Here is a 24,430-nt window from a genome sequence, read left to right on the forward strand (position 1 = left end):
TTTTGACATTTGCCAGATTCCTGCAGTGGTTTGGAATCCTTGATTTTAAGCAAAAAAAAAAAAAAAAAAAAAAAAGAGGGAAAGTTGAGTAAGAGGGAAGAGAGAAAAATAAGAAAGCTAATCAAATGACTTGGAAATAAAATAAATTGGCTGAAGAGTTGGACTGTAGGTATGGAGAAAAGAAGACAGGATTAGGAGGTCAAGAACAACCCGCAAGCACTGGAGGTGCCACTTGGAGATGGCGGGGATTGGCAACTGTTACGAATTTCCATGGACTGCAGGTAAGAAGAAATGAGTTGTGTGGCCAGAGGACCTCAGCGGGATATCAGGAAGAATTTCCTGACTGTAAATGTCAAGAGCTCAGCTTTAGAGGATCAAAGGGAGGCTTCTGGGATGTGCCCAGCCTAGGACTATTTTGTAGCTTCAGGCGAGAGGCTGGGTGGTTTCCTGTAGCCCCGAGGATGGGCTGGATGGCCTCCCCACAATCCATCGGTCTCCTGTTGCTGAGAGGCGTGCCCTACACACTGCTGCTTTCATAGCCTCCTTGCTGGCCTCCGACTCCCAGCTCAGAGGCTGTGTAGTTTTCCCCCGCAGAAAGAAACAGCTAAGTCTTTCACTCCCTGTTCCTGGCTTGGACCAGTCCTTAGGTGTACACTGTGGTTTTTCAGCTCTTCAGCACTTAGGCCCTTTCCTTCAGAGCCAAGGGCTTCCTGGGAACAATGTAGCATCTGTGTGTTGACAGTAACAGCCTGCGGACCAGAGACTAAGCCAAACTCTCCCTCTGCTTCACATAGGCAGCAGTGCACACCCCACCTGCAACAATCCACACTTAGCCCCAGCAGGCCCCAGCACCAAGGGGCCCCCTCCTTACCTATTCCCCCAACTTTTACCTAATTCGATTCCTAGCTCTTTTGCTACATTTACATGGATCCTCATGCAGGATGGTCTCTACCCACCTCCCATCCTACCCACAGAGTTAACAATAACACATTAGTGGCTCCTGGCCGGACACTAAACAGTGGGCACCAAAGGGAGAGGTACCTACTGCTTAACTGGGCAGCTGGGTATTTACAAAAGGATCGGCCTGCAAAGAGATGCCAGTCTTTTCCTATAACGTTATTGCTTTTTATTTACTGTACAGTTGTTGATTTACATGGGAGTTAGGAACACTAAACCAGCATAGGATTTTTACATGGTTTGTTTTGGCTGAGTTTAGAGACTTGGAAAACATCATTTGACTCTGGCAAAAAGACAATTCCAGAAAGGTGTTTAAGACCTTCCTTTTGTCCCTGGCCCTGAGTTAGAGAGGGACATGTGCTTATGAGGAAAGTGGAGTTTCAACCCCTTGGTAACCATAAAAGAACAGAAACTATGGTGTACGTGTAAGTCCTCTGCCGTGTACAGATTCACTAGAAAATGACAAATCAGAACAATCTCCCTCCAGGAATGTCTCCACTTCAAAGAGATATCACAGGAGTTCTCTTAAAGGCACCCTTCAGTGACGTGTGTTGTGGGTGTATGGGACTACATGGTATGAATGTGTAGAAGAATACTGGATGGGCAGTAAGAGAGTGTAGACAATTTAAAAGAAAAGATAAGGAGAGTAAATGAGATTTTAAGGAACAAAACGGAGAGCTGTGTGTGTGTGTGTGTGTGTGTGTGTGTGTGTGTGCATGCGCGTGTGTGTAAGGCCTGGCGATCCTGTTATTTGGTGACTCTGAGGTTTGAGTTGCCCTTTTTTTATTTCATGTAAATACTTAGTAGTATGCAGAAGTATCAGGGAGAGATCAGAGTTCCGCCTTTGGAGTCTTTTCTTCTGATTCATGATTTTCTCTCTGAAAAACATCATGACACTGTTATTTAGATTTGAAGCCCACGCTTGGTTTTGAGCTCTGAGATTAGCAAACTGAACTATTTAATGCCTCCTGGAAGTCCTAAATCCATCCTTAATTTTTAATCTCATGAACTCTTCTATATAGGAATTTGGGTTTTTTCCCATTAATAAGGTCAACAGAACGGTAAAGCCCCAAATTCAGCTCCTTTGAATATGCAAGATGTTTCCAAAGATGCACGTGTAGTTCTATTCTCACGACTCTCTCCTAGCAAGCATCCCGATCCTCTCCACCATATATCCTCATGTACTTTTGCTCTTAATCAAATCCAGTAGAGCTCAAAGAATTTTTATTCAACAGGAAATAAGAGGACACAGAGAGGAAAACTCAACTCGCTGTACCTGGAATCTCCCACTTACCAGCCGTTTTCCTTTGAGGAATCCGTCACAAAAGTTTTGCACATGCTCCACAGAAACTTCTGCGATGGCCAGTGTATCCCAGGCCTCATCTAGAGTCTGGTAAATTGCCAAAGCTGGCAGTTGAGACTCCTTTAGTTTGAAAAATGAGATCACCTTCCCATTGGCCTTCACACCACTGTCCACCAGAATAAAAAGAATCTGCAGTTGGAGAGGTTTGAGAGGGAAAAAAAAATCTATCTGAGGCCTACAGGAGGAAGAGACACCTCATGATTGTTGCAGTTTACACTGATTGAACTTGCGGTCTGTACCCTATAATTTAATGAATTTCTTCTTATTTTTCTCTGCTTTGGTATTTTATCCCTTTGATCAGGTTTATTTAATTTTAAGAACACAGAATTGGAAGCAGCTTTAGTGATTAGCTAAATACTTAAGTGTAGCCTAATGGTTAAAAGCGGATAATACATTCTAAATTTTGTTTCTGGTACTCTCTAGTTGTGTGCCTTTGGCACATTACTTAGCCTCTCTGAGACTCAGTATTCTCACTGGCAAAATAGGCTTTTGTTGGGGGAGATTAAATGAGACAATCCATTTAATATGTCCAGTATGGTTTTTAGCATATGGTAGGTGCTTGATAAATGTCATCTATTTGATATTATTAAATCAAACCTTCTACCCAAAGTAGAAACCTTTAGAATGTTCTTGTTAGAGGATCATTTACATTCAGAAACACTGAAAAGTTCCAGTGTTAGGGAAACAGCCACCAGAAAGCCAGCTTATGTTACCACCATACAGTTGTCAACTTTGGAAAGGTATAGTTTAGGGACGCCTGGGTGGCTGGCTCAGTCGGTTAAGTGTCTGCCGTCTGCTCAGGTCGTGATCCCAGGGTCCTGGGATCGAGTCCTGCATCGGGCTCCCTGCTCAGCGGGGAGCCTGCTTCTCCCTCTCCCTGTCGTTCCCCCTGCTTGTGCTTGTTCTCTCTCTCTGACAAATAAATAAATAAAATCTTAAAAAAAAAAATACGAAAAGAGAAAAGGTCTAGCTTAATGCAGTAGCCTTGAGGTGGTTGAAGATTTATTATTTCAGTGATACCAAACAGAGCTGCACAAGGTAGAGAAGGAACATAACTAAATATTTATTAGACATCTAGTAGGCACCAGGTACATGATAGGTGCTTTATATGAGCAATAAGTCCTGAGTCTAAAACTTTAAGAGGTTATGGCAAAGAATAAATACATTGTGAATAATAAGGGATTTTTACTTTCAGCATCTTTGGGTCTCCATTTTTCTCTCCACTTCTCAATGCAGGAACAAAAAAAATAGACTCCCCGCCAAGGGAAGATATGGTTATATAGGTCTTTAACACTCTAAAATAGATCTTTAATTTTAAATCAGAGTAATGTGACTCATTATGTCCCAGTTCTTACTTTGTTATCTCTTAACCATACCCACTTTCCTTATTTATCTAATCTCTCTGGACCCATCTCCCCTTTTTTCAGTGTCCTTTGTCCTGGTACTGAGTAGTCAGAAGGGTATCTCCCATTACAGACTTACCTTTCCCTGGAAGAGCTTGGCTGCCTTCTGGTATCTGTGTAGGCTTTCTTCATACTCTGGGGAGGCCTTGTTCATCATCAGTAGAAGATGAATCTGGATCACGCTATTAAATAGGCCAATCGCTTTCTGGCAAATTGAAGTGTATTATAGTAAAATGAAAGAGACAAGGAGAAAAAAAAAAAAACATTAGTGGCAACCCAGTAAATAAGTAGGGTGAAATATAAATGAGAGCTGTCCATCCATAACATAAATGGTAACTAGTATCCGTAACAACTGGGATATTGCAGAAATGATGGAGCGTGACTTCCAAGGTTAACTCATATATGACATAGAGGCTTCTACCTTGTTCTCTCTTCTATCACTCACTCTAGGGAAAACCAGTCCCAGTGTAGGACATCAAGCAGCCTTACGAAGAGATTCACACAGCACAATGCCGGCATTAACTTACCAGCTATGTGAAGTGGATCCTCTAGCTCCAGTCAAACCTGCAGATGACTGCCTCTCTGACCAAGGGTGGCAAGAGCCTCCAGATCAGAAGCCCCTAGCCTAGCCACTCCCAAATTATTAGCCCACAGAAAGTGGGGGAGAGAATCAATTTTTACTGTTCTAAGCTGATACATTTGGGGGCAATCTGTTATATACCGATGGACAATGAATACACCATGTAACCTATCAGTTACTTTTTTCAGTTCCTCTTCCTGTCCCAAGAGCAGTCAGATACACCTTTGAATGCTTATCATGTACGGGGCACTGTCTCCGGGTCTTTACATATAACTAATTGAAGCCTCAAAGTTTCAGTTTTATCAATGAGGAAACTGAGGCACAAACTCTCCCAAAGTCACGTAAGGGGCGGACTGGGAGTCACACCAGGCAGTCAGGCTCCAGAGTCCAGACTCTCAACCTGGTTGAGAGGTACTGCCTGATGCAAAGCCCCATCTAAACGGACTCCGCCGGAAGCTGTCTACCTCAAACCTCGGCAATGAGATAAGCTCTTCAGGAGATCAGAAGCATTGGCTCTTTATTTGCTGATGAGAGAGGGTGATTTCCCATGAAGTTGTCGGTGATGGAGGGGAGTGGGACAGCCGTGAGCCAGGGTGAGGAGAGGAGAGAGCGTGAGACTATGGTACTGGCTCGCTTCATTTCTTTTTCCTGAAAGAGTGCTCCAAGTGTCTCTCTGTTTTAAACAAATCCCATTCCTTTTCACTTCTCCCTCCTAAATACAGAAAGTGCTGCTGTAAAACTAGCATGCGTATAGGAAGGGAAGAGTACAGAGGATTAATGAACCATCAAGGCAGAGTCCCAGGATGGTGGGAAGGGCGGCAGCTAGGTAGACTTCTGGAAGCTACACACTTCTCTGGAGAGATTCTCCAGCTCTCTCGGCCAACACATCGGCAAGGAGGGTTCAATGAGTTCTTTCCCAAGACTTTCTCCCTGGAGTTTAAAGCCAGCTCTTGGATTTTAAATTTGGGAGATTGGATGTTCAACAACCATCTCTTGTTTTACTAAATCCTGCTACTTAAATGTAAAGCATGCATCCGTCTTCCCATAGCAGAGATGGAGAATGATTTTTGGGAAGTCAAGAAATCAAAGCTAAGGAGTCAAAAGGTACAGCTGTCTTAGCAGAAGGGATTGGACATATCAGAAGTGATTAATTTAATCTTAATAGACACAGCCTGATTTTTCACCTTGAAGCCAAATATTAAGTGTGTACATTAAAACTATACAGCCGGGGGGTGGGTTGCTTGGGTGGTGCAGTCAGTTGAGTTTTTGGCTTTTCGTTTTAACTCGGGTCATGATCTCAGGGCTGTGAGATCAAACCCTGCATCAGGCTCCGTGCTCAGCGCAGAGTCTGCTTAAGACTCCCTCTCCCTCTCTCTTTGCCTCTGCTTCCCTGTAAAATAAATAAATACATCTTTAAAAAAATAGTGTACAGCCGGCCTAATACGTGGTTGTGGGTTTCTGCCACCTCGTTGTCATTGTGCAAAACTTCTGCATCAACAGCAGGTGAGAAATATCTATAATAGTGGGTGGGGGCAGGTCTCCAAATGAGAAAAATAATCACTTTGGGGTAATGAAAAAGGTTGCAATAAAAGTTGGACTTGCTTCTCTAAAGAAATTCTTACCTAATTTCTTCTTGATGTGATTTGCCTTTACTACTAATGTGGAACTTAAAAACAGTGTCAGTATTTTGTAAGAAAAGAGACTAAGAACTCAGGAAGACCAGACCTTGCCCCTACCTTCGTTCACCTGCAGAACTCCAGGACCCCGGGGCCATTAACCCAGGGACTCTCAGATCATCGTTTCTGCTCCCACATGCACTCCTGACCTCTACAGACATAATCATGAGAATGATGACAGTCTAGGAGAAAAAATGCCTGTTTTGAGTATTGCTGCCAACACCCCTGGGGTGCATGTGTTTGGAATCTTAGAAAAAATGGAAATGGAGTCACCACTCCATGAAGACAAACGCGGTGTGAGAGGTGGACAGGAATTTAGTCAACAGGAAAAGAGGTGTTTCCTATTGAAGGCTGTGTGGGGCTATGGAAAAACCACAGGATTCAGTCAGACAGACAAGTCATAAAAAAAAAAAAGAAAAAGTAGGGACAAGTGCAAAGGTCTGTGTCTGGAGCTCAAATTGCTAGTCCTATGGCTTTGAGGAAGTGAGTCCACTTTTCTGAACTCTCTTTTCTTCTACTGCAAAATGGAAACAGACAATATGAACTAATGCATCAGCAGTTAAACTTCCTGCCTTCCACTATGCCTTTCCTGCTTACTATGGGATCCCGAATAAGTCACTTGGATCTTAAATGTACTCCTCTATAAAATGGGCATGATAATTTTCTCTCTCCTCCCTCAAAATATCAACATGAAGATTAAAAGAGAAAATGGGTGTGAAATAGCTTTGTGAGTTCTAAAAATTGAGATGTGCATCTCGAGTCGTGTTATTAGAGAATGTACAGCATTTCTGAACTGAGGAAGTCCCTGGGAATTAATACTCTATCACTTTACGATCTACATCAGGGAAAATAAAAGACAGGGCATAGAAGGTACTTGTAGAAGCTGTAGAGTGTTAGGAGGACAGAAGATTATCAGAATAGTTGGATCATCACCTTCACCCGAAGACAAATCTAGAAAGAAAGCTGACCACCGTGAGAGTCTAGGCATGAGGAGGGGGTGCCAGACCAGGAATTGTTAGTTACTGGTCCACAAGGAGGTAGGGAGAGGTTTTAAAAGCTTTTATAGAAATTTTACATTGCTGTAACATCCAAATATGTGATCAGTGGGCCTTATTTTTTAATATTTCATTTGTCTATTATTTACTTTCATTGTATTTTGCAAAAGTATTGGTCATGAATGCTTTTGGAAAAAAATGGACCTTCAGCAGAGATTGCGATTTTGTTTGGAAAGTGTGGTCTAGAGGGTTGCTCGGATGAGTTGCCTTTAGTGAACCCTCTCAGGCAGCAAAACTCAGAAGTTTTTGACTCAGTCATCTTGACTTTGCATTCAGGCTCTCTTTCTTACTAGTCGTCTCATGGGTATTTAAGTTTTCTCTCTCTCTCTTTCTTTCTTTCTCTTTCTTTCTTTCTTTCTTTCTTTCTTTCTTTCTTTCTTTCTTTCTTTCTTCCTTTCTTTCTTTCCTTCTTTCTTTCTTTCTTAAAAGAGATTTATTTATTTATTTGAGAGAGAGAGAAAGCACAAGTGGGAGGGGCAGAGAGAGAGGGAGAGAGAATCCCAAGCAGACTCCATGCTGAGAGCAGAGCTGGATGTGGGGCTTGATCCCATAACCCACGAGATCACAACCTGAGCTGAAACCAAGGGCAGGATACTCAATGGACTGAGCCATCCAGGCGCCACCTGATGGGTATTTAAGTTTTATAACTTGATTTCTTTCTTTATTGAATAGGAACAAGTCTATCAAATGTAAAGGGTTGTAGTAAGGATAGCAACATAAACAACAATAATGACAGTTACTGTTATTACAGGTCAAAGGATTAGAACTCCTAGAGGAAGAAATCTCTGCTATGGAGACAAGTACCCTCTCTGACAAAGGAATTTAAAAGGGTCTGGAGACAAGGGCTATTGCTTACCACAGGGTTGTACTCTGTCACCAAGTGGAGGCTGTTGATCTCAATGAAACGGCTTAATTTGGAGGCATCAATCCTTTCAATGTCCTTGCTCTCTAAATCCAGTTTTTCGTTATCCACCTGGGTAACACAAAAAGGATAAAATTGTCACTGTTCTGTTTTTATTTATTCATTGGTAAATGTTTCTGGACTATCTACCACATGTCAGGCACTGACTAAAGCTCAAAGGACTTAAAGGTAAATAGGAAATATTCTCTGCTTTCAAAGAACACTGTCCTGTGGGATACAAAAAAGGGAACAGAAATGTCATCACAGGGGAATCATAGGCCCATATGTCACCTAAAGGAAGAGCAGAAATCTTCCAGGACGAAGCAACTCTTAAAAAGTAGCTAAAACTAGGTTAGGTGAATGAGGGTGGGGAGGGAGTTGTAAAGTAAAAAACAGTATTTGCAAAAGGCAAAAAGATGTGAGATGCCATGTTCTGGAAGCTGCAGTTAGTTTGCTATGACTATAACAGTAGAGGTTAAGTGTGAGTAGGAGAGAGACAAGGTTAGTGGCATAGGCTGGGGGAAACTTCCAAATGGCCTTGAAGCCGAGGCAAATAGATTAAAGCCTAACCTGAAGGCAAGAGGATCCATTTGCATAATCAGATTTATGTATGTATGTATGTACCCTTTTAACGGGAAATAATACGCACATATAGAGAAAAGCATGAAATGGAAAATGTAAAACTCAGTTTTTAAAAATTATTACAGGGCAAACAACAGTGGAACCACCATTTGGGTAAAGACATAGAATATTGCCAGAACCCCGGAGGCCCTCTGTCTTCCCTTCTAAGCCATAATCTGCTGCTTTTTTTTTTTTTTTGCCAAAGGTGACCATTTCCTGACTTTTATGGTGACCATTTTCAATCCTTCCTTTATAGCTTTGCCACTTAAGGATGCATCTTTTGATCCTGTGGTTCAGTTTTCTTTCTTAAAACTTTATATAAGTGGAAACAAACAGTGTATTTTTGGTATGCATATCTCATTTTGTTTAGGAGTCATCTGTGTTCCTGCACGCAGCTGAGGTCTTTCAGTTTCTTTGCTATATAATGTTCCACTGTATAAATATGCAACATGTATTTATTCACTTACTACTGATGGATATTTAGGCTGTTTCCTGTTTCTGATTATTAAAATAATACTTCAGTGAACACTCTTGTTCATGGTAACTCTCTGTTGACCATATACCTTGGATTGGGATTTTTGATTAGAGAGCATTCGTGTTTTCAACTAACAAAAATGCCAAGCTATTTTCTAAAGTAGATAATAATTTATGCTTGCACCTATATTGTTTGAAAGCCCCGTTGCTCCACATCCTTGCCAACATTTCCTATTAATCAGCCTTTCTAATTGTATTCATTTTGGTGAATATGGGGTGGTGTCTTACTGTGTGTTTTTTTTCAAGATTTTATTTATTTATTTGAGAGAGAGCGTGAGTGGGGGAAAGGGGCAGAGGCAGAGGGAGAAGCAGACTCCTGGCTGAGCAGGCAGCCCAACTTGACCCTCGATCGCAGGACCCTTGAGATCATGACCGGAGCCAAAGGTAGATGCTTTACTGACTGAGACACCCAGGCGCCCCTTATTGTGGTTTACATTGCATTTCCCTGAATAACCACCTTTATGTCCTCTTCATTTGCCTATTTTTCTATTGTATTGAGTGTCTATCTTTTTCTTGCCGGTTTGAAGGTATTTTTTATATATTCTATATATCGGTCCTTTATTGCTTCTATGTTGCATTATCTTCCCTCACTGGGACCTTCCCTTTTATTAGTTATTGCTCATAAACAGAAGGTGATTTCAGTGTAGTTGAGGTTATCAATCATTTCCCTTATAGCTGGTGTGTGTTTTTGCTTTGTCTTATTTAAAAATCTTTGACTACCCAAGGTCATGAAGATATTCTCTTATATTATCTCCTAGAAACATTACTATTTTATCTTTCACAATAAATTGGAAATCTACCTGGAACTCATTATTTTTCTCACTTTAAAATGGATGCTTAGATCTTGATTTTTATCCTTTTCTAAAATATACATTAAAATCTACACATTTCCCCCTTACAGGGCTATAAATGCATCCATAAATTTTATGTGTAGATTTTTTATCATTCAGCCCAAAATGTTTTCCAATTTCTTTTTTTTTTAAAGATTTTATTTATTTATTCATGAAAGACAGAGAGAGAGAGAGAGAGGCAGAGGGAGAAGCAGGCTCCCAAGGAGCAGGGAGCCCTACGTGGGACTCGATCCCAGGACTCTGGGATCATGACCTGAGCCGAAGGCAGACGCTTAACCATCTGAGCCACCCAGGCGCCCTGTTTTCCAATTTCTGTTCTTATTTCTTCTCTAACCTATTGGCTATTTAGAAGTGTGTTTCTTAATTTAATCTTGTTATTAATTTCTAGCTTAATTTCTACATTTTATTTATATCATTTGTCAACTTCTAGATATGTTATATGTGTCCTTAAAATTATGTATATTCTGCAGTTTTCAAATACAGTGTTCTGTGTACACTAACAGCTCACTTGGTTAATTTCATAGTTCGAATTTTCTATATTCTTATTGATTTATTTAACCAGTTTATTTTATCAAGAGAGTAGTACTAAAAATCTCCCACTGTGATTGTGAATTTAACCATTTTTTTCTTACAATTCTGTCAGTTTCTGCTTACATGTTCTCAGGCCATTTATTAGATGAATGCAAATTTAGAATTGTTACATCTTCTGGCCAAACTGAAATATGTATCATTATAAAGCATCATTCTTTATCTCTTGTTGCCTAAAAGACTACTTTGTCTTACATCAATATGCTTAATATCAGCTTTCTTTTGGAAGTATTTGCATGGTATAGCTCTATCCTTCTATTTCTTTTTCTTTAGGTAGGAATTCCTTTTTTAAAAACATTTTTATTTAAATTTTAGTTAATATACAGTGCAATATTGGTTTCAGGAGTAGAATTCAGTGATTCATCAATTACATACAATATCCGGGGCTCATCACAATTGCCCTCCTTAATACCCATCACCCATTTAACCCATCTCCCACCTCCCTCCCTCCATCAACCCTGTTTGTTCTCTATCATTAAAAGGCTCTTATGGTTTGTTTCTCTCTCTCTCTCTCTCTCTCTCTCTCTTTTTTTCCCTTTGCCCCTTCCCATATGTTCATCTGTTTTGTTTCTTAAATTCCACATATGAGTGTAATCATATGGTTTGTCTTTCTCTGACTGGCTTACTTCACTTAGCTTAATACACTCTAGCTCCATCCATGTCATTGCAAATGGCAAGATCTCATTCTTTTTGTTTTACTTATTGATTTTACTTATTGATTTGTCAGAGGGAGAGAGAGAGAGAGAACATACAAGCAGGGGGAGCGGCAGGCAGAGGGAGAAGCAGGCTTCCCGCTGAGCAAGGAGCTCGGTTCGGGACTCAATCCCAGGACCCTGGGATCATGACCTGTGCTGAAGGCAGACGCTTAACCGACTGAGCCACCCAAGCATCCTAAGATTTCATTCTTTTTGATAGCTGAGTAATATTCCATCGTATATATATACACCACTTCTTCTTTACCCAGTCATCAGTCCATGGACATTGGGGCTCTCTCCATAGTTTGGCTATTGTTGATAACGCTGCTATAAACATCAGGGTGCATGTGCCCCTCCAAGTCTGTAGTTTTGCATCTTTTGGTTAAATACCTATTAGCACAATTGCTGGATCATAGGGTTTATCCCTTTTTTTGAAACCTATCTTTATATTTTACATGTGTCCCTGTGTTTTAAAATGATCAGGAAACAAACTCAGGGTTGCTGGAGTGGTGGGGGTGGTGGGAGGGATGGGGTGGCTGGGTGATAGACATTGGGGAGGGTATGTGCTATGGCGAGTGCTGTGAATTGTGCAAGACTGCTGAATCACAGATATGTACCTCTGAAACAAATAATACATTATATGTTAAAAAAAAAAAAGAGAGAGAGAGAAAGAAGATAGTAGGAAGGGAAAGATGAAGGGGGGAAGTCAGAGGGGGAGACGAACCATGAGAGACTGTGGACTCTGTGAAACAAACTGAGGGTTCTAGAGGAGAGGGGGGTGGGGGGATGGGTTAGCCTGGTGATGGGTATTAAAGAGGGCATGTACTGAATGGAGCACTGGGTGTTATACGCAAACAATGAATCATGGAACACTACATCAAGAACTAATGATGTAATGTATGGTGATTAACATAACATAATAAAATAAAATTCAAAAAAATGATATGTCTTTTGTAAAAAGCACAGAGTTGTATTTTTTAATCCAGTCTGCTCTGTCTTTTGATTGCATTATTTTATATAATGTAACCACAAATACATTTAATCCCATATACATTTCCTATTGGTTCTGCCTGTTCCAAATATCCACTTTCTTTCATTTCTGGACTACTTTGAATTGATTGAGCACTTTATATTATTCTTTCTTTCCCTTGATTGGCTTAGAAGTCACATGTGCTATAGTCATTCTCTTGAGAACCAGCACGCATTATACAACATGCATTCTTTAGTCATCCGAACCTAATTTTAACTGTCAATTTTGTCTCTTCTTGGACTATGCAGACATTAGAACATTCTAGTAGTTTTCCTCCTTCTGACTCCATTCCCTTGCCCCACAGTGAAGACTTACAGGTGATTATTATTGTGTATTTTAATTCTAAATCTCACAAAGTGTTATTATTATTGTCATATAGTCAATATACATTTACACTTCTGCACATTCTCATATTTTAGTTTCTTTTTGTTCCTTCCTGCACTTTTGAGCTTCCGTCTGGGATGTTTTGCCTTCTGCATAGAGAACAACTTTTAGTGTAAGATCTCTTGGGTGCCATGCTTAAAATATTGTCATTTCCACTTTATTTTTGAAGGCTATTTTTGTTGGAGGTAGAATTCTAAGTTGACAGTTATTTTCTTTCAGTTTTTGCAAGATATAATTCTTCATATGTGGTATTCTTTCTCCTGAGAAGTCATCTGTGAAACTTAGTATTACCCCTTGGAGATTACTTTGAGGGTAATCTCTTTCCTCTGATTTAAAATTTTTCTCTTCTTCTCTGAGTTTCAGCTATTATACTATGGCATGGCTAAGGGTAGATTATATATATGATACATATGTATAATTATGTATGTGTAGAGGTATATGTGTGTCTGCATGTATCCATCGGTATACATAATTTATATATTCATATATGACCATCTTAATCCAATTTCAGTGATTAAGATGATTCAAATGTGTTGCAGCCCTTGGGAGAGCTGATCTACTTATGGTACATCCTTGTTCTTAGGATACTGCTTTTTAGGGTCCAAAGTGGGGCAAAGGGTGTTTTACTAAATCTACCTCCTACTTCTGTTTCTGGGCCCTGAATTTCAACATTTACTTTTCTGGCTCCTTGAGGGTCTTAAGAAAGCTAGTAAACTTCTTAGCCTCTTGACTGCTTCAGGAACTGGCAGGAAAAGCTTCCCAGACAAAGAACAGTCCCAGTGCAGCATTTTCTTTCTGGGTTTTCATCCTTTCTAGATCTTAGATCTAGACATTTCTTCTTCTTCTTCTTCTTGTTCTCCAAAGCCTCACCGCCCCCTTTTCTGCTTGCCTGGCTTTTAAAATAAGTTGGTTTTGGTGGAAGGGTTATCTAGTTACCTAGTCCATTATACCACATTTGCATTTTAGAGCTACCTTTCCACCATACTCAGATATATTAGAACATAAGACTTCATACTGTCCATCATTGTTCCAGAGTTTTCCATTCCTCTCCCCCAATCTACTCATGCCCATAAAGGCACAAGATCATGCTTCTCTCACCCATAGCAACTATGCCTACAGACAAATGTTAGCTCCTGAAGGGTTCTGTTTCCTAAAATAGTTTGAGATCCTTGGGCCACCAACCTGTAGACATCCCAAACTCTTCCCTTATATCTTCTATCTCATATAGGTCCTACCCAATCTGATCTTACGCTGGATCAGAACCATCCTTTTGGCCCCAAGATACTTTCTCCCAGTCTACCCAGCAAAGTCAGAGGTAAGTCTCATTTTAGTGTATGCAGGAGGGAATTCAGGCAAAGATAAATTGAAGTCACTAAACTATAGGAATCCGAGATTGTTCGTTATTGTCATTCCCATGATGAGTCCGTTGCCTATTTTTCTTCTCTTTTGTTCAAGGTGGTCTCCCATCAGGTTAGTTAAAAGCAATATGCACCTTTAAGAAGCCCGATGCACTCTATGGTTAATAATATTAATTCTGGATATACCCAGTCATTCTCTTATAATACGTTTGCGAATGGATTATTTGTTGAGTGCCTGCTGTGTGTTAGGCACTGAGGTACAGGAGGGTTTGACATTCACTCAGAAAGCAATTCAATCACTTTATTTTATGACTGTTCCTCACAACTCAAATTTATAAAACAAATAAATGCTGAGGTGCAAAAAATGTATTTCAAAATAAGAATTTTGGAAAAAAACGTCAAAACCATAGGATATTTTAAAAAAATGTGAACTCCCTTAGTATACTTAATTGTTTTAACATTCACAAAGTTCTGAGCAGAAAGCTTGGGGCAGAACTAGCAAAGCAAGAGAAAAAGTCTTCCTAGGGGGGAGTCCTGGCCCGGCCCCTCCTATCCTCCTTCACGGGTAAGAGTCCCCAGAGGAAGAGAAGGAGCACACAGCCTCTTTGCGGCTGCTTTGCCAGATGGCATGTCTCCTTCACACTTAAGGCTTTGCTAATTGCAAACATCAGAATCATCATTATTATAATCACAACCGGGGCCCTTTTAATATTTCATGTGTCTAAATACTTCGCGATTGTTTGGCTAGGAACCGGCAGGCCTGGTGGCGCGCCTCAGCTAACAGAGCTGCGCTGTGGCCGGGAACCCCTCCCTCTCTGCTCTTTTCCAGGTAGTCCCTCACCACTTCCCAGAACAGGGAGAACAGGAAGCGCCCGTTCCTCCAGGTGTTTCTGGACTTCAGGAATGCAGTATATTGAAGGCAGAGGATGTTAAGGGGTGATAACATTCTCTAAGTAGCAAAGAGTTTTAATAAAAACCGCTTTCCTGAAGTCCCTCCAGTTTGTAGTGCTTCTTTTTTTTTTTTTTAAGATTTTATTTATTTATTTGAGAGAGAGAGAGAATGAGAGGGAAGAGGGTCAGAGGGAGAAGCAGGGTCCCTGCTGAGCAGGGAGCCCGATGTGGGACTCGATCTCGAGACTCCAGGACCATGACCTGAGCCGAAGGCAGTCGCTTAACCCACTGAGCCAGCCAGGCGCCCTGTAGTGCTCCTTTTAACGCAACATGGCAGATTAGTTCAGCGGGTATTAAACGAATAAGCTCTGGAAACTTCATGTGTTCAAACAACATTTTAACAGGAAATCTCCCTTCTTTCAGGAATTATTTGCATACTGCACTGGACAGAAAATCCGACCCTGAAACCAAGAGTTGTGAAAAATTGTTTTTATGTATTTTCTGGTTTTTGGAAAGAATTTTACTTGAGATATCATATTCTTTTTCTCCCCAAGAAAAGAGGCACCGGATGGAAAACAGAAACAGTAATCCAGAAGGGTTGCCACCTTAAAATATAATTTTGAGCCCTCCCAAGGGTATTGGAAGTGGATTATTTTATGTTTTAGACACTGTGCCATACCAACAGATTAGTTTTTTCCTGTTCATTAGTAATTCAGCAATATTCTTTTGAATTCCTATGTGTTTCTTTAATTAAGAATGCAGTTTTTTATAAAGTGTATTAAAGTTGTCTTAGTTTACACCACAGTTATAGTATTAAATGTTTTGAATAGCACTGAGAAATCATCTGTGAAACGAAAACCCTCATGTTCCTGCGTTTGTTTTTATAAACTGCTTAGCTCGTCATGTATTTGGTAAATATATACTTTAGAAAGAAATACTTAATAATTTGACAGATCTCACTTCTTGCATTTATTAGCTTATTTTTCTGCACTAGTTCCTTTTGATTCTCTTTGTTTGGCAAGGTGCATTTCTTATAATAAGAATCCAGCACATAACTGTCCAGAGAATGAAAGAATGCCTTCACTGTGTTTCCATTACTATCCCACTGGGTCAAAGTTAGGCAATTATATTTCTTAAAAAAGAGGTGATTGAGGAAAGCCAAAGCAGGATAAACATTCAAATAATATCTGAAATTCCATTTTAGAACAGGCTCATGGTTTATTCAACCCAGGATTACATCTCCATTAGGGCAACAACGGGAGTGTTGTCAGAGAGGGTGGAGGGTCTGCCTGCTGTCACACTCAACAAAAGACAAGCTGTCACACACACCAAACAGGTTGTTATACACAACTTATTATTGTTTCACTGACTTAAATTCTTTCTGATCACATTTATAGAGTTGGCCTGCACTCTTTCTGGAGAGTGATGTGTTCCACGAATATAGCACTAGTTGGCTTCATATTGCTCTAACATTTCAAAGCATCTAGTAATGTCAACTCATTACAATCTTACTGTTTTTCCACTTATCATTATTCCAGCTTGTCTCTAAATATGTTCTTACAATTGAAAATTCTCTATGTCTACATTCTGAGATTTCTTTGCCAACATATGTAATGCCTAGATTAAATCTTGAGAAGTAATCCTAGGGTTGAAGTAGTTCCAGGGGGATAGAGAAATGATTTAAGAGAAGGCTTAATTTTAAGTGGGCTTGAGAATGAGGAGTCTGATAGAATCTAGGAGTAAAAACAAAGGTTTTTGTCAGGCTTACGTGCTTCAGAAAGTCACTATAGTATCATAGAAATGGCATGTTTTGGAGACAGCAATTCTGGGTATGAATCAGACGTCTGTTTATTCCATAGTTGTGAGACTATAGAGTAGGGAGCTTTAGTGTCCTTATTGATAATGCAGGGATAATAATAATTATTTCATCAGATTCTCTTGAGAATTAAATGGTAGAACACTGAAAAACACCTAGCATAACATCTATCATAACACAAAACAAACAGAATGAACTATACATTTAAGATGAAGGTAGGTACCCAAAATTTCGCAACAGGTTCACTTTTCCCAATTTAAAAAAGAATAGTCTTGGTTGATGTTCTTCTAAAAAAAGAAAAAAATCATCCCAAACTCCTAAATAATAATTCTATTAAAATATGGACTAAACTTTTGAAAGTAGAAACTGAGACAAATATGTTTATCTCAAAGCTGGTGCGGCATAGGTTGAACCTCTCCCAGACCTGCCCATGGAGCAGGGCAGGAACTGGTATGTTTGTTTTTGGTATGGTACATCAATAATCTCATCCGCAGGGTTCCCAGGAGTTCATTTAGAGTAGGTGTTGCCACTAGTGGTAAACAAAAAACAGATGCTAAAGAAGCGTGAACAGCCCTGGGAAGTCATCAACAGGGCTTTATAAAGAATACACGGTAAGCCAGGTTAGTGCACCCATTAGAGGTCAGAAAGCCTGTAGAGACATTGGAAGGAACAGCTCTAGTTTTTCTTCCCCACATGTGTATCTTAGTAGACTTATTTATTTGTTTGTTTGTTTATTTATTTAATTTTTAAATTTTTTTTAGTACTAAGACTTTTCAATCAGGCCTTTGTGAGATTTATAAACACCGAACTGGGAAAAGAAGGACTTGTGAACGTGTAGCTGATCAGCACTTTTTCTATGGAAGGGTTACTCCCAGTGGTTCAGCAGTCACATGAAAGGCATTAGAATAACCTTCCATACCTGTCTTACCAAAGCTTTTCACAGAAGAGCTCGGTTTAATCCTATTTCACGATGGTGACAATAACAACCTGCAGCTGCTGTCCAGGTAGGCAAAGGATTAGGGACTCAGATGTACTTTGGGAGGTGAGTCAATTTCTCAAGCACTTCTGAGTGTCTTCGTGACCAGAGGCATATTGTGGAGCTTTGGAATACAAACGTGCATAAGTCGTGGTTCCTGCCCTTGAATAGCTCATGGTCTAATGTCATATTAGGTGAGACAGACACAGAGATATATGACATGTACTATAAAGTGGTAAATGTAAATAGAGCTATGGAAGTATAGAGGCATAGGTAGGCCAATTTGAAGATTCCGTGGAGGCTTTGTGAAGGATACAATGCCTCAACTGACTCACTGGGATAGGAGGAGGTTGCTGGGTGAGGCTAAGTGACAGGGGCCATTGAAGGTGGTGGCATTCTAGGCAGGGGCCTGTGTGAAGTCATGGAATTGTATTATCACACTGTGTAGCGGGAGAGTAAAGCCTACCATGGGAATGTGCTAAAAAAGGGACTAGAGAAGCAGGCAGTGGCCAGGTCATAAAAGACTATATGTACCGTTAAATATCTTGGTTTTTATCTTGTAAGAAAAGGAGAATATTGAGGTGTTTTTAAGAAGGGAATGTCATGGTCAACTTTCCATTTTAAATACATCATTCTGATAACAATCTAGAATTTGCATGTGAAGTAGCAAAGGGAGACTAATTAAGAAGCTATTGAAATGGTTTATGCCAAAGATGCTAAGGACCTAAATGAGGAATAAAGTCAAAAGAGTGAAGGGGAATATAGATTCAATCAGATTTGAGGTACAATTGGCAAAAATTAGACTAAATGAACATAGCCATTCAATAAAAGTGTTTTAGAGGAAAGAGTATAACTTAGCAGGTGCAGATGATAAATTCAGTTTTGAACACGTTAGGACTGTAATGTTTAATGAAACTATCCCAAATAATTATATACAGCAAGCATTTGAATCATGAGAAAGGTCCAGGCTAGAGAGAAAACATTTCAGATCCTCAGTAGATGCATAATAGTCAAACAAAAAGAATTGTATTACCTAAGGAAAACACATTCATTCATTCACTGATTCACTCAACAAACACTTAATGGACACCTGCTCCATGACTGACACTTTTTTAGGCTCTGTAATTGAAGGCGTGAACAAAATAGTCTCTGCTTCTACAGAACGCAAATTCTAATAACCCAGATTGGGAAGAGCACTGGGGTCAGGAAACTGTACATGGAGGCAGAGAACATCTCAAGCAGATTAAGAAAAGAACAAGAGGACCAGAAGTGGGCTCTTAGGAGTTAAGGAAAGAAAGAATGCTAAAGAGACAGTCAACAAAGTCAAATATGGCAGACATGTTCACTTAAATAAGACCTAAAGCGTGTTCACTGGGTTTGGAAATGTGGAAGCCAGGCTGACCTGGAGGAAAGCAGTTTTAATGGAGTGTGGGGCATAGATTAGATAACAGGGTCTTTAAGAGCTTGAAGAAAATTGGAGACACTGAATATAAAAGACATTTAAAAGAGATTTGAGTGAGAAGTGAAATATATAGGATGGAGGCTAGAGGGGGAAAGACATTTAGTGCAGAAATCTTGAAAACTTTATCTTTTGTCCCAATTTTGCATTTCCAGTAGATTCTGTACATCTTTCTCTTGATATTCCACCAACAGTACAAACTTAACAACTAACTAAAGCATCAGAAATCCCTATTTTTGTATATGCCTTCACTATTCGTTCATATCCTGGCTTTAAACTTTGCCTCTTTTCCAGAAATTTTATGTTTAATCATTAGCAGGACCTGCCTTTTCTTCACTTTCTTTCTTTTTTTATAATTTTTTTAAAAAGATTTTATTTAGGAGCGCCTGGGTGGCTCAGTCGTTAAGCGTCTGCCTTCGGCTCAGGTCATGATCCCAGGGCCCTGGGATCAAGCCCCGCATCGGGCTCCCTGCTCGGCGGGAGGCCTGCTTCTCCCTCTCCCACTCCCCCTGCCTGTGTTCCCTCTCTCGCTGTGTCTCTCTCTGTCAAATAAATAAATAAAATTAAAAAAAAGATTTTATTTATTTATTTGAGAGAGAGGGTGTGCCTGAGCGGGGGGGGGGGGGGGGGGTTGGGTGGGGAGGGGGAAGTGGGAGGAGGAGAAGGGAGGAGGAGGGAGGGGCAGAGGGAGAGGGAGAGGCAGGCTCCCCAGTGAGCAGGGAGCCTGATGTGGGACTTGATCCCAGGACCCCGAGACCGTGACCTGAGCCGAAGGCAGGTGCCTAACCGACTGAGCCACCCAGGCGCCCCTTTTCTTCACTTTCTTTTATCCCCTCTCTACTGCAGACCCCTCTCTGCTACAGACCCTTAGTACATGGTTGATTTTGTCAGCCTAACAAAAGTCCTCTCTACTCTTGTGTTTTTGCTTAACAATCCACCCTAGTCATCTCTGCCAAAATCATCTTGCTAAAACACATTCCTGTTCATGTTACTCCCGGATCTAAAGGCTTTAAGGGCTTTGCAGTGCCAACCAAGTTAAATGCAAACCCACTAACCTGGTATTCAAATTTCTCCATAATGTGGCTTTAATCAAGCTTCTCGTATATTTATTTTCTCTAAACATGTACCCAGAGATCCAGTCAAATTGGCTTAATCACTGTTTCCTAGGTTTGATATTATTCCCATCTTGGACATGAATTCTCCTCTACTTTGTCCAAATTTTCTCTCTCCTTTAAATCCCAGTTCAGTTGTCTCCTTCATCATTTTTTTTTGCCAGAATCCCTATCTTGCATTTATCCTTTTAATGACTATCATACTTTATCCACAGTGATGCTCTTTGCATTGTAGATACTTGTAAACTATGTTTACATTCTCGACTATATTTTAAGACCTATGAGAGCAGAGAACATATTTAACATGTTTTTATTATCAGTATCTTGCAGAGGGCACAGTGGTTGTTTAATACATGTTTGGTAAATGTAAGTGAACTCCCAAGGATATAAAAATATAAAATTTTGGAGCTCAAAATGACCTTAGCTATGATAACGTCAAATTCTTTTATTTTACAGATGAAGGAATTGAAGCTAAAAAACGTCCAGTGACTTGCACAAGTCATGTGGCTGGTCAGTGACAAAGCTGTGCTGCAATCCTACCTCTTGATGCTCAGTCCAGTTCTCTCTCCATCTCATGACAGCACCTGTTTGGGAAGCTTGAGTGGAGCCACCATCTTTGTCATCACTGTCCCTGACTCCTCAGTCGCTGGCACCATCATTAGTGTTAAAGGCATACAGCCTTTCCACGCTCACAAGTTCATGAATCTATAACCTAAGGAAAAACTGGAAAAAGCCTCGAGAAGCCCACCCAACTTACCAGGCGAAAGAGGGAAATGGTGTTCCCGGTGATATTGTAGTGGGCCAGAACCTCAGAATCAGTGCTGATTCCAAATGACACATCTTGGAAATTTTGCACCATGCTATGGAATAGGGACACTGCTGGTATTTCTAAATCCTAAAAAAAACAAGAGAGAAAAAAAAAAACAACCACCCACAGGGATTATGTTAGAGAGGAGAGACATAGAGAATAGGGAATAGAAATGTGCTCACTCATCTAAAAATATCATAGACTTGATTTATTGTCAGGTGAAAAACCTTTACCCCTAAGAATGCAGGCTAAATTTGCAGTGGGATTGTTGAATTTTCCAGGCGGGGTGGGCTAATAGGTAACTACAAAATTGTAGCTCAGCCTGAAACTCTTGTCTGGCCTTATCATAAAGCTTGTAGTTTATGAGCAGAGAGGGGCCCCCAAATCAGAGAGGCCTGCAGAGTTTGGCTGCACTGTCACTGATCCACCCGAGGAGGCAAATGTTTTGGGAACAATTTGTGGAGGAAAGAAGAAATGCAAAAATAAGAACTAGGTGCTGTCAAAGAGCCAAAAAGGAAAAAAAAAATAAGAATAAAGGAAATTAAAATGGAAGCTTGGAAGTTTTATGAACAAAGGTTTGTGCGGGATGTGGAAGAACGGTCTTCTTTTCCTGCATTAAGCCTGAGGTATTGCCCGTGAAAGATACTGTTCCTATGTTGTTCCAACGCTAGAACCCAGGCCTGCAGGAGGGAGCAGGGAAGCCACGTCTAAGTTAAGATTCCAGTCCTTCCATAACAAGCTGCCATCATTTTCCCTGCAGTCACAGGACCTTTGCCCAGAGCAGCTCCAGACAGTAAACAGGAGGGAGCATGGCCTTTTCTGACATCTTTCTGGGCCGGAGGGGGAGAAGTACAAAAAGAAAAGAAACTGACTAGCCTTCCCTCTGGGGTCAAGCAGAGGGAGCTGGTATCTTGCTCCTTGGGAAGGGTGTGTGGAGTTCATTCGAGGCTAAGAACAATTGCTAATCTAGGCTTCCCCCTTTTTGATTCTCCTTAGTGTGGAATTACTCATGGATCAAATGATGGCCGGCGTCTGGTGGCTGCTTAAGTTATTGCAAATGCCTCCATTCCCACTTCTGTTGCCTTCCCGAGGGTGGCTGCTGTGGTCTCCACCTCAGATTTCTCCACGCAGAGAAATGGGCTCCCTTGTCTTCCTTCCCCACTTGCATCTCATTGCAGCCATTTCCAGCTGTGTACACAGAATCGCCAGGGTGGTGGAGAGTTGTAACTAATTAATGGAAATGGATAAGAAGGTCTGCAATAAGAGCAGGGGCTTGATCTGTGAGAATAACCAGATGTTACCTTCAAAGAAAGAAAAAATGCTGGAGTGGTGCCCTTTCGTGTATGGTTGCTTTCATTAGCCAGGCAGCCAATCTGGAAGATGGCAGCTAACGCCTTCAATATTCAAAAGGTCATCCTTTCTCAACATTTCAGAACAAACGAAGAGCTAGAAAGATGAGGGACTACCTATTTGGTAAGGCTTTAGACAGAGATTAACCATTGGCTACTGTGTTTCCTGGATGATAGAAGTTGAATTTACTCTGGCGCCTACCTTGGCAGTCCCAATATGGACTCCAAAGCACTCCTAGATGAGGAGCCTCAGAACTCTTGAAGCAAGTATGAGAAAGATATAATTCAGAGACTGGGAATGTTTTGAAATTGAGAGGTCTCGACTGAGAGGCTGAAAGCAGACTTTGTGCCCTTTGACTTCTAGTGCAGTATCATCTGGCCAGCAGGTGACTGTCATGGCAGCTCTGAGCTAAGATGTTCCTGGTTCTTTGGGGGAACAGAAACGGGGTACCTGGACAAACCTGGAAGAAACCTATGACAGCCACCTCAGCAGCAGCAATGAATTCCATGGTTGCTGGGACATCTGTGAGTGACACAGTTTTCTGGGAAGAAGCAGAACCATCTAGAGAGTGAGAGAGAGAGAAGGAGAAAATGTTGGGGTATCAAGAGGAAGGTAGGAGTTCTAAATGCTGAGGGCATCTCTACTTTTTCTCTATATACTATGGCTGAAGAGATCATGGTCTCTAGGGGCACTGTCATCATCCCAAGGCCTTATTATTTTACTAACATATGGAGGGTGACTCCACCTTATGGTTTCTCTCTGAAGGACGACGCTAGACTTCTCTTTTCTCCACTGGGCAAGACAGGTCTTTATCCATTTTCCATTTCCTGAAAATGTTCTCTGTTTGGAGGAAAAGTACTTAGAGCATTCCCATGTTCCCTTCCCTTCCCCTAACAACATATGGTCACCCAAGTGCTTTTTTTTTTACCTGATGATTCCTGAACTTCTGCAGCAACTTCTGGGGATAGTTTCCATGTGAAAAGAAATAATAGAAACAGGAGTCTGGATTGGTCAGCTTCCATTGTTCTTTTCCTGCTCCTTCTCCAAGCCCTGGACTTTGTGTTTTGGGAGACCGATTCAGGGCAGCCCGCTCCTGGTAATTGGCTGTGGTGATGTTAGTGTTCTGGGAACTGTGCAGCTGGCTCTATGAAAACCTTCAACTTCTGAGATAAAAGACCAAGTTCCATGACAGGATCTCAGAACATAACCAACCAGAAGAAAGTCGAGGTTGTTCATTTGGATTAAAAAAAAAAAAAAAAGAGGAAATATTCTTTGCAGGTATTGATCTAAGCACTAGGGATGCAAAAGGTAAGTATGATCTGATCCAGCCTTCCCCAGCTTGGATTGTTAGTGTGAGAGATGGACAAATAGATCATTTAAATATAAAATGGGATGTGATAAAAAATTGAGAAACTCATAGGATACTATGAGAATACAGACTTGAGGACATTTAGGACAGTGGTAGGGTTCAGTGAAGGTTTTCTTCCTGCAGCAGATGCCTAAGCAGAATCCTCTGTAAATAGGATGTCATCAGGCAACAAAGGTGGAAAGAGAGTCTCATGTAAAGAGTGAAACACGGAGATGCAAATGTAATGTGTGAGAGAATTATTAGTAATTGAAATTAGGCCAGATTGTAAGGGGCATTATACAATAAGTGTAGGGTCTTATTCTCTAGGTGATGGGATTACATTGAAAAATCATAAGCTGGTAAGAGGCAGTGTCTGATTTGGCCCACAGGTGCCCTCAGAAATCCAAGACAGGATTCCCATAGACAGTGAAATATAGAGGTCTCAAGCTCAGGACAAAGTTCCATGTGGTACTACTATAAAGTAAAATAACTCAAGATTTCTATTACTCATATCCTGAATATCCATTGCTCATTGCCCTGGAACAGGGAGACCAAACTCTTCCTGGTGATGTAAATACCTTTCCTACTGTGTCCAGCCCACACGGCCTCTGAGGAAACTAACAAATGTAAACAATTTAGTTATCATATTTGTTCGAAGGAAGAAAGCAGGGAAA

General features: G+C 40.7%; 1 protein-coding gene across 5 annotated transcripts; it reads right to left on the reverse strand.

The window, feature by feature from the left end:
• Positions 1–1,101: 1,101 nt before the first annotated feature.
• On the reverse strand, positions 1,102–24,336 carry ERP27 (endoplasmic reticulum protein 27). 5 transcript variants are annotated; one of them, XM_028119669.2, is made up of 7 exons: positions 23,337–24,336; positions 22,869–22,969; positions 21,008–21,145; positions 7,891–8,007; positions 3,803–3,928; positions 2,252–2,449; positions 1,102–1,835 (listed from the first exon to the last, which is right to left on the reverse strand). In XM_028119669.2, the coding sequence occupies exons 1-7, from the start codon at positions 23,428–23,430 to the stop codon at positions 1,788–1,790; spliced, it is 822 nt and encodes a 273-aa protein (XP_027975470.1). In that variant the 5' UTR covers positions 23,431–24,336; the 3' UTR covers positions 1,102–1,787. The 5 variants fall into 5 exon arrangements, with proteins under 5 accessions (XP_027975470.1, XP_027975471.1, XP_027975473.1 ...); XM_028119670.2 differs by having other exon boundaries at positions 23,154–23,429; XM_028119672.2 differs by having other exon boundaries at positions 22,869–23,248; positions 23,337–23,424.
• Between the last annotated feature and the right edge of the window lie 94 nt (positions 24,337–24,430).

The sequence above is a fragment of the Eumetopias jubatus genome, unplaced genomic scaffold (genome assembly GCF_037043125.1).
Source record: "Eumetopias jubatus isolate StellerSeaLion01/CBP00866 unplaced genomic scaffold, mEumJub1_p1.0 scaffold_8, whole genome shotgun sequence".
Taxonomy (NCBI): Eukaryota; Metazoa; Chordata; class Mammalia; order Carnivora; family Otariidae; genus Eumetopias; species Eumetopias jubatus.

What these genes read in the sequence shown, in the direction of transcription:
- ERP27 (XM_028119669.2), bottom strand. Translation starts at nt 23,430, where the DNA reads ATGGAAGCTGACCAATCCAGACTCCTGTTTCTATTATTTCTTTTCACA. An exon ending in CTGTCATAGGTTTCTTCCAG is followed by an intron (nt 21,146 to 22,868) that starts GTTTGTCCAGGT and finishes TGTTTTTTTTAG; the next exon opens with GATTTAGAAATACCAGCAGT. An exon ending in CCAAGCTCTTCCAGGGAAAG is followed by an intron (nt 2,450 to 3,802) that starts GTAAGTCTGTAA and finishes CTCCAACTGCAG; the next exon opens with ATTCTTTTTATTCTGGTGGA.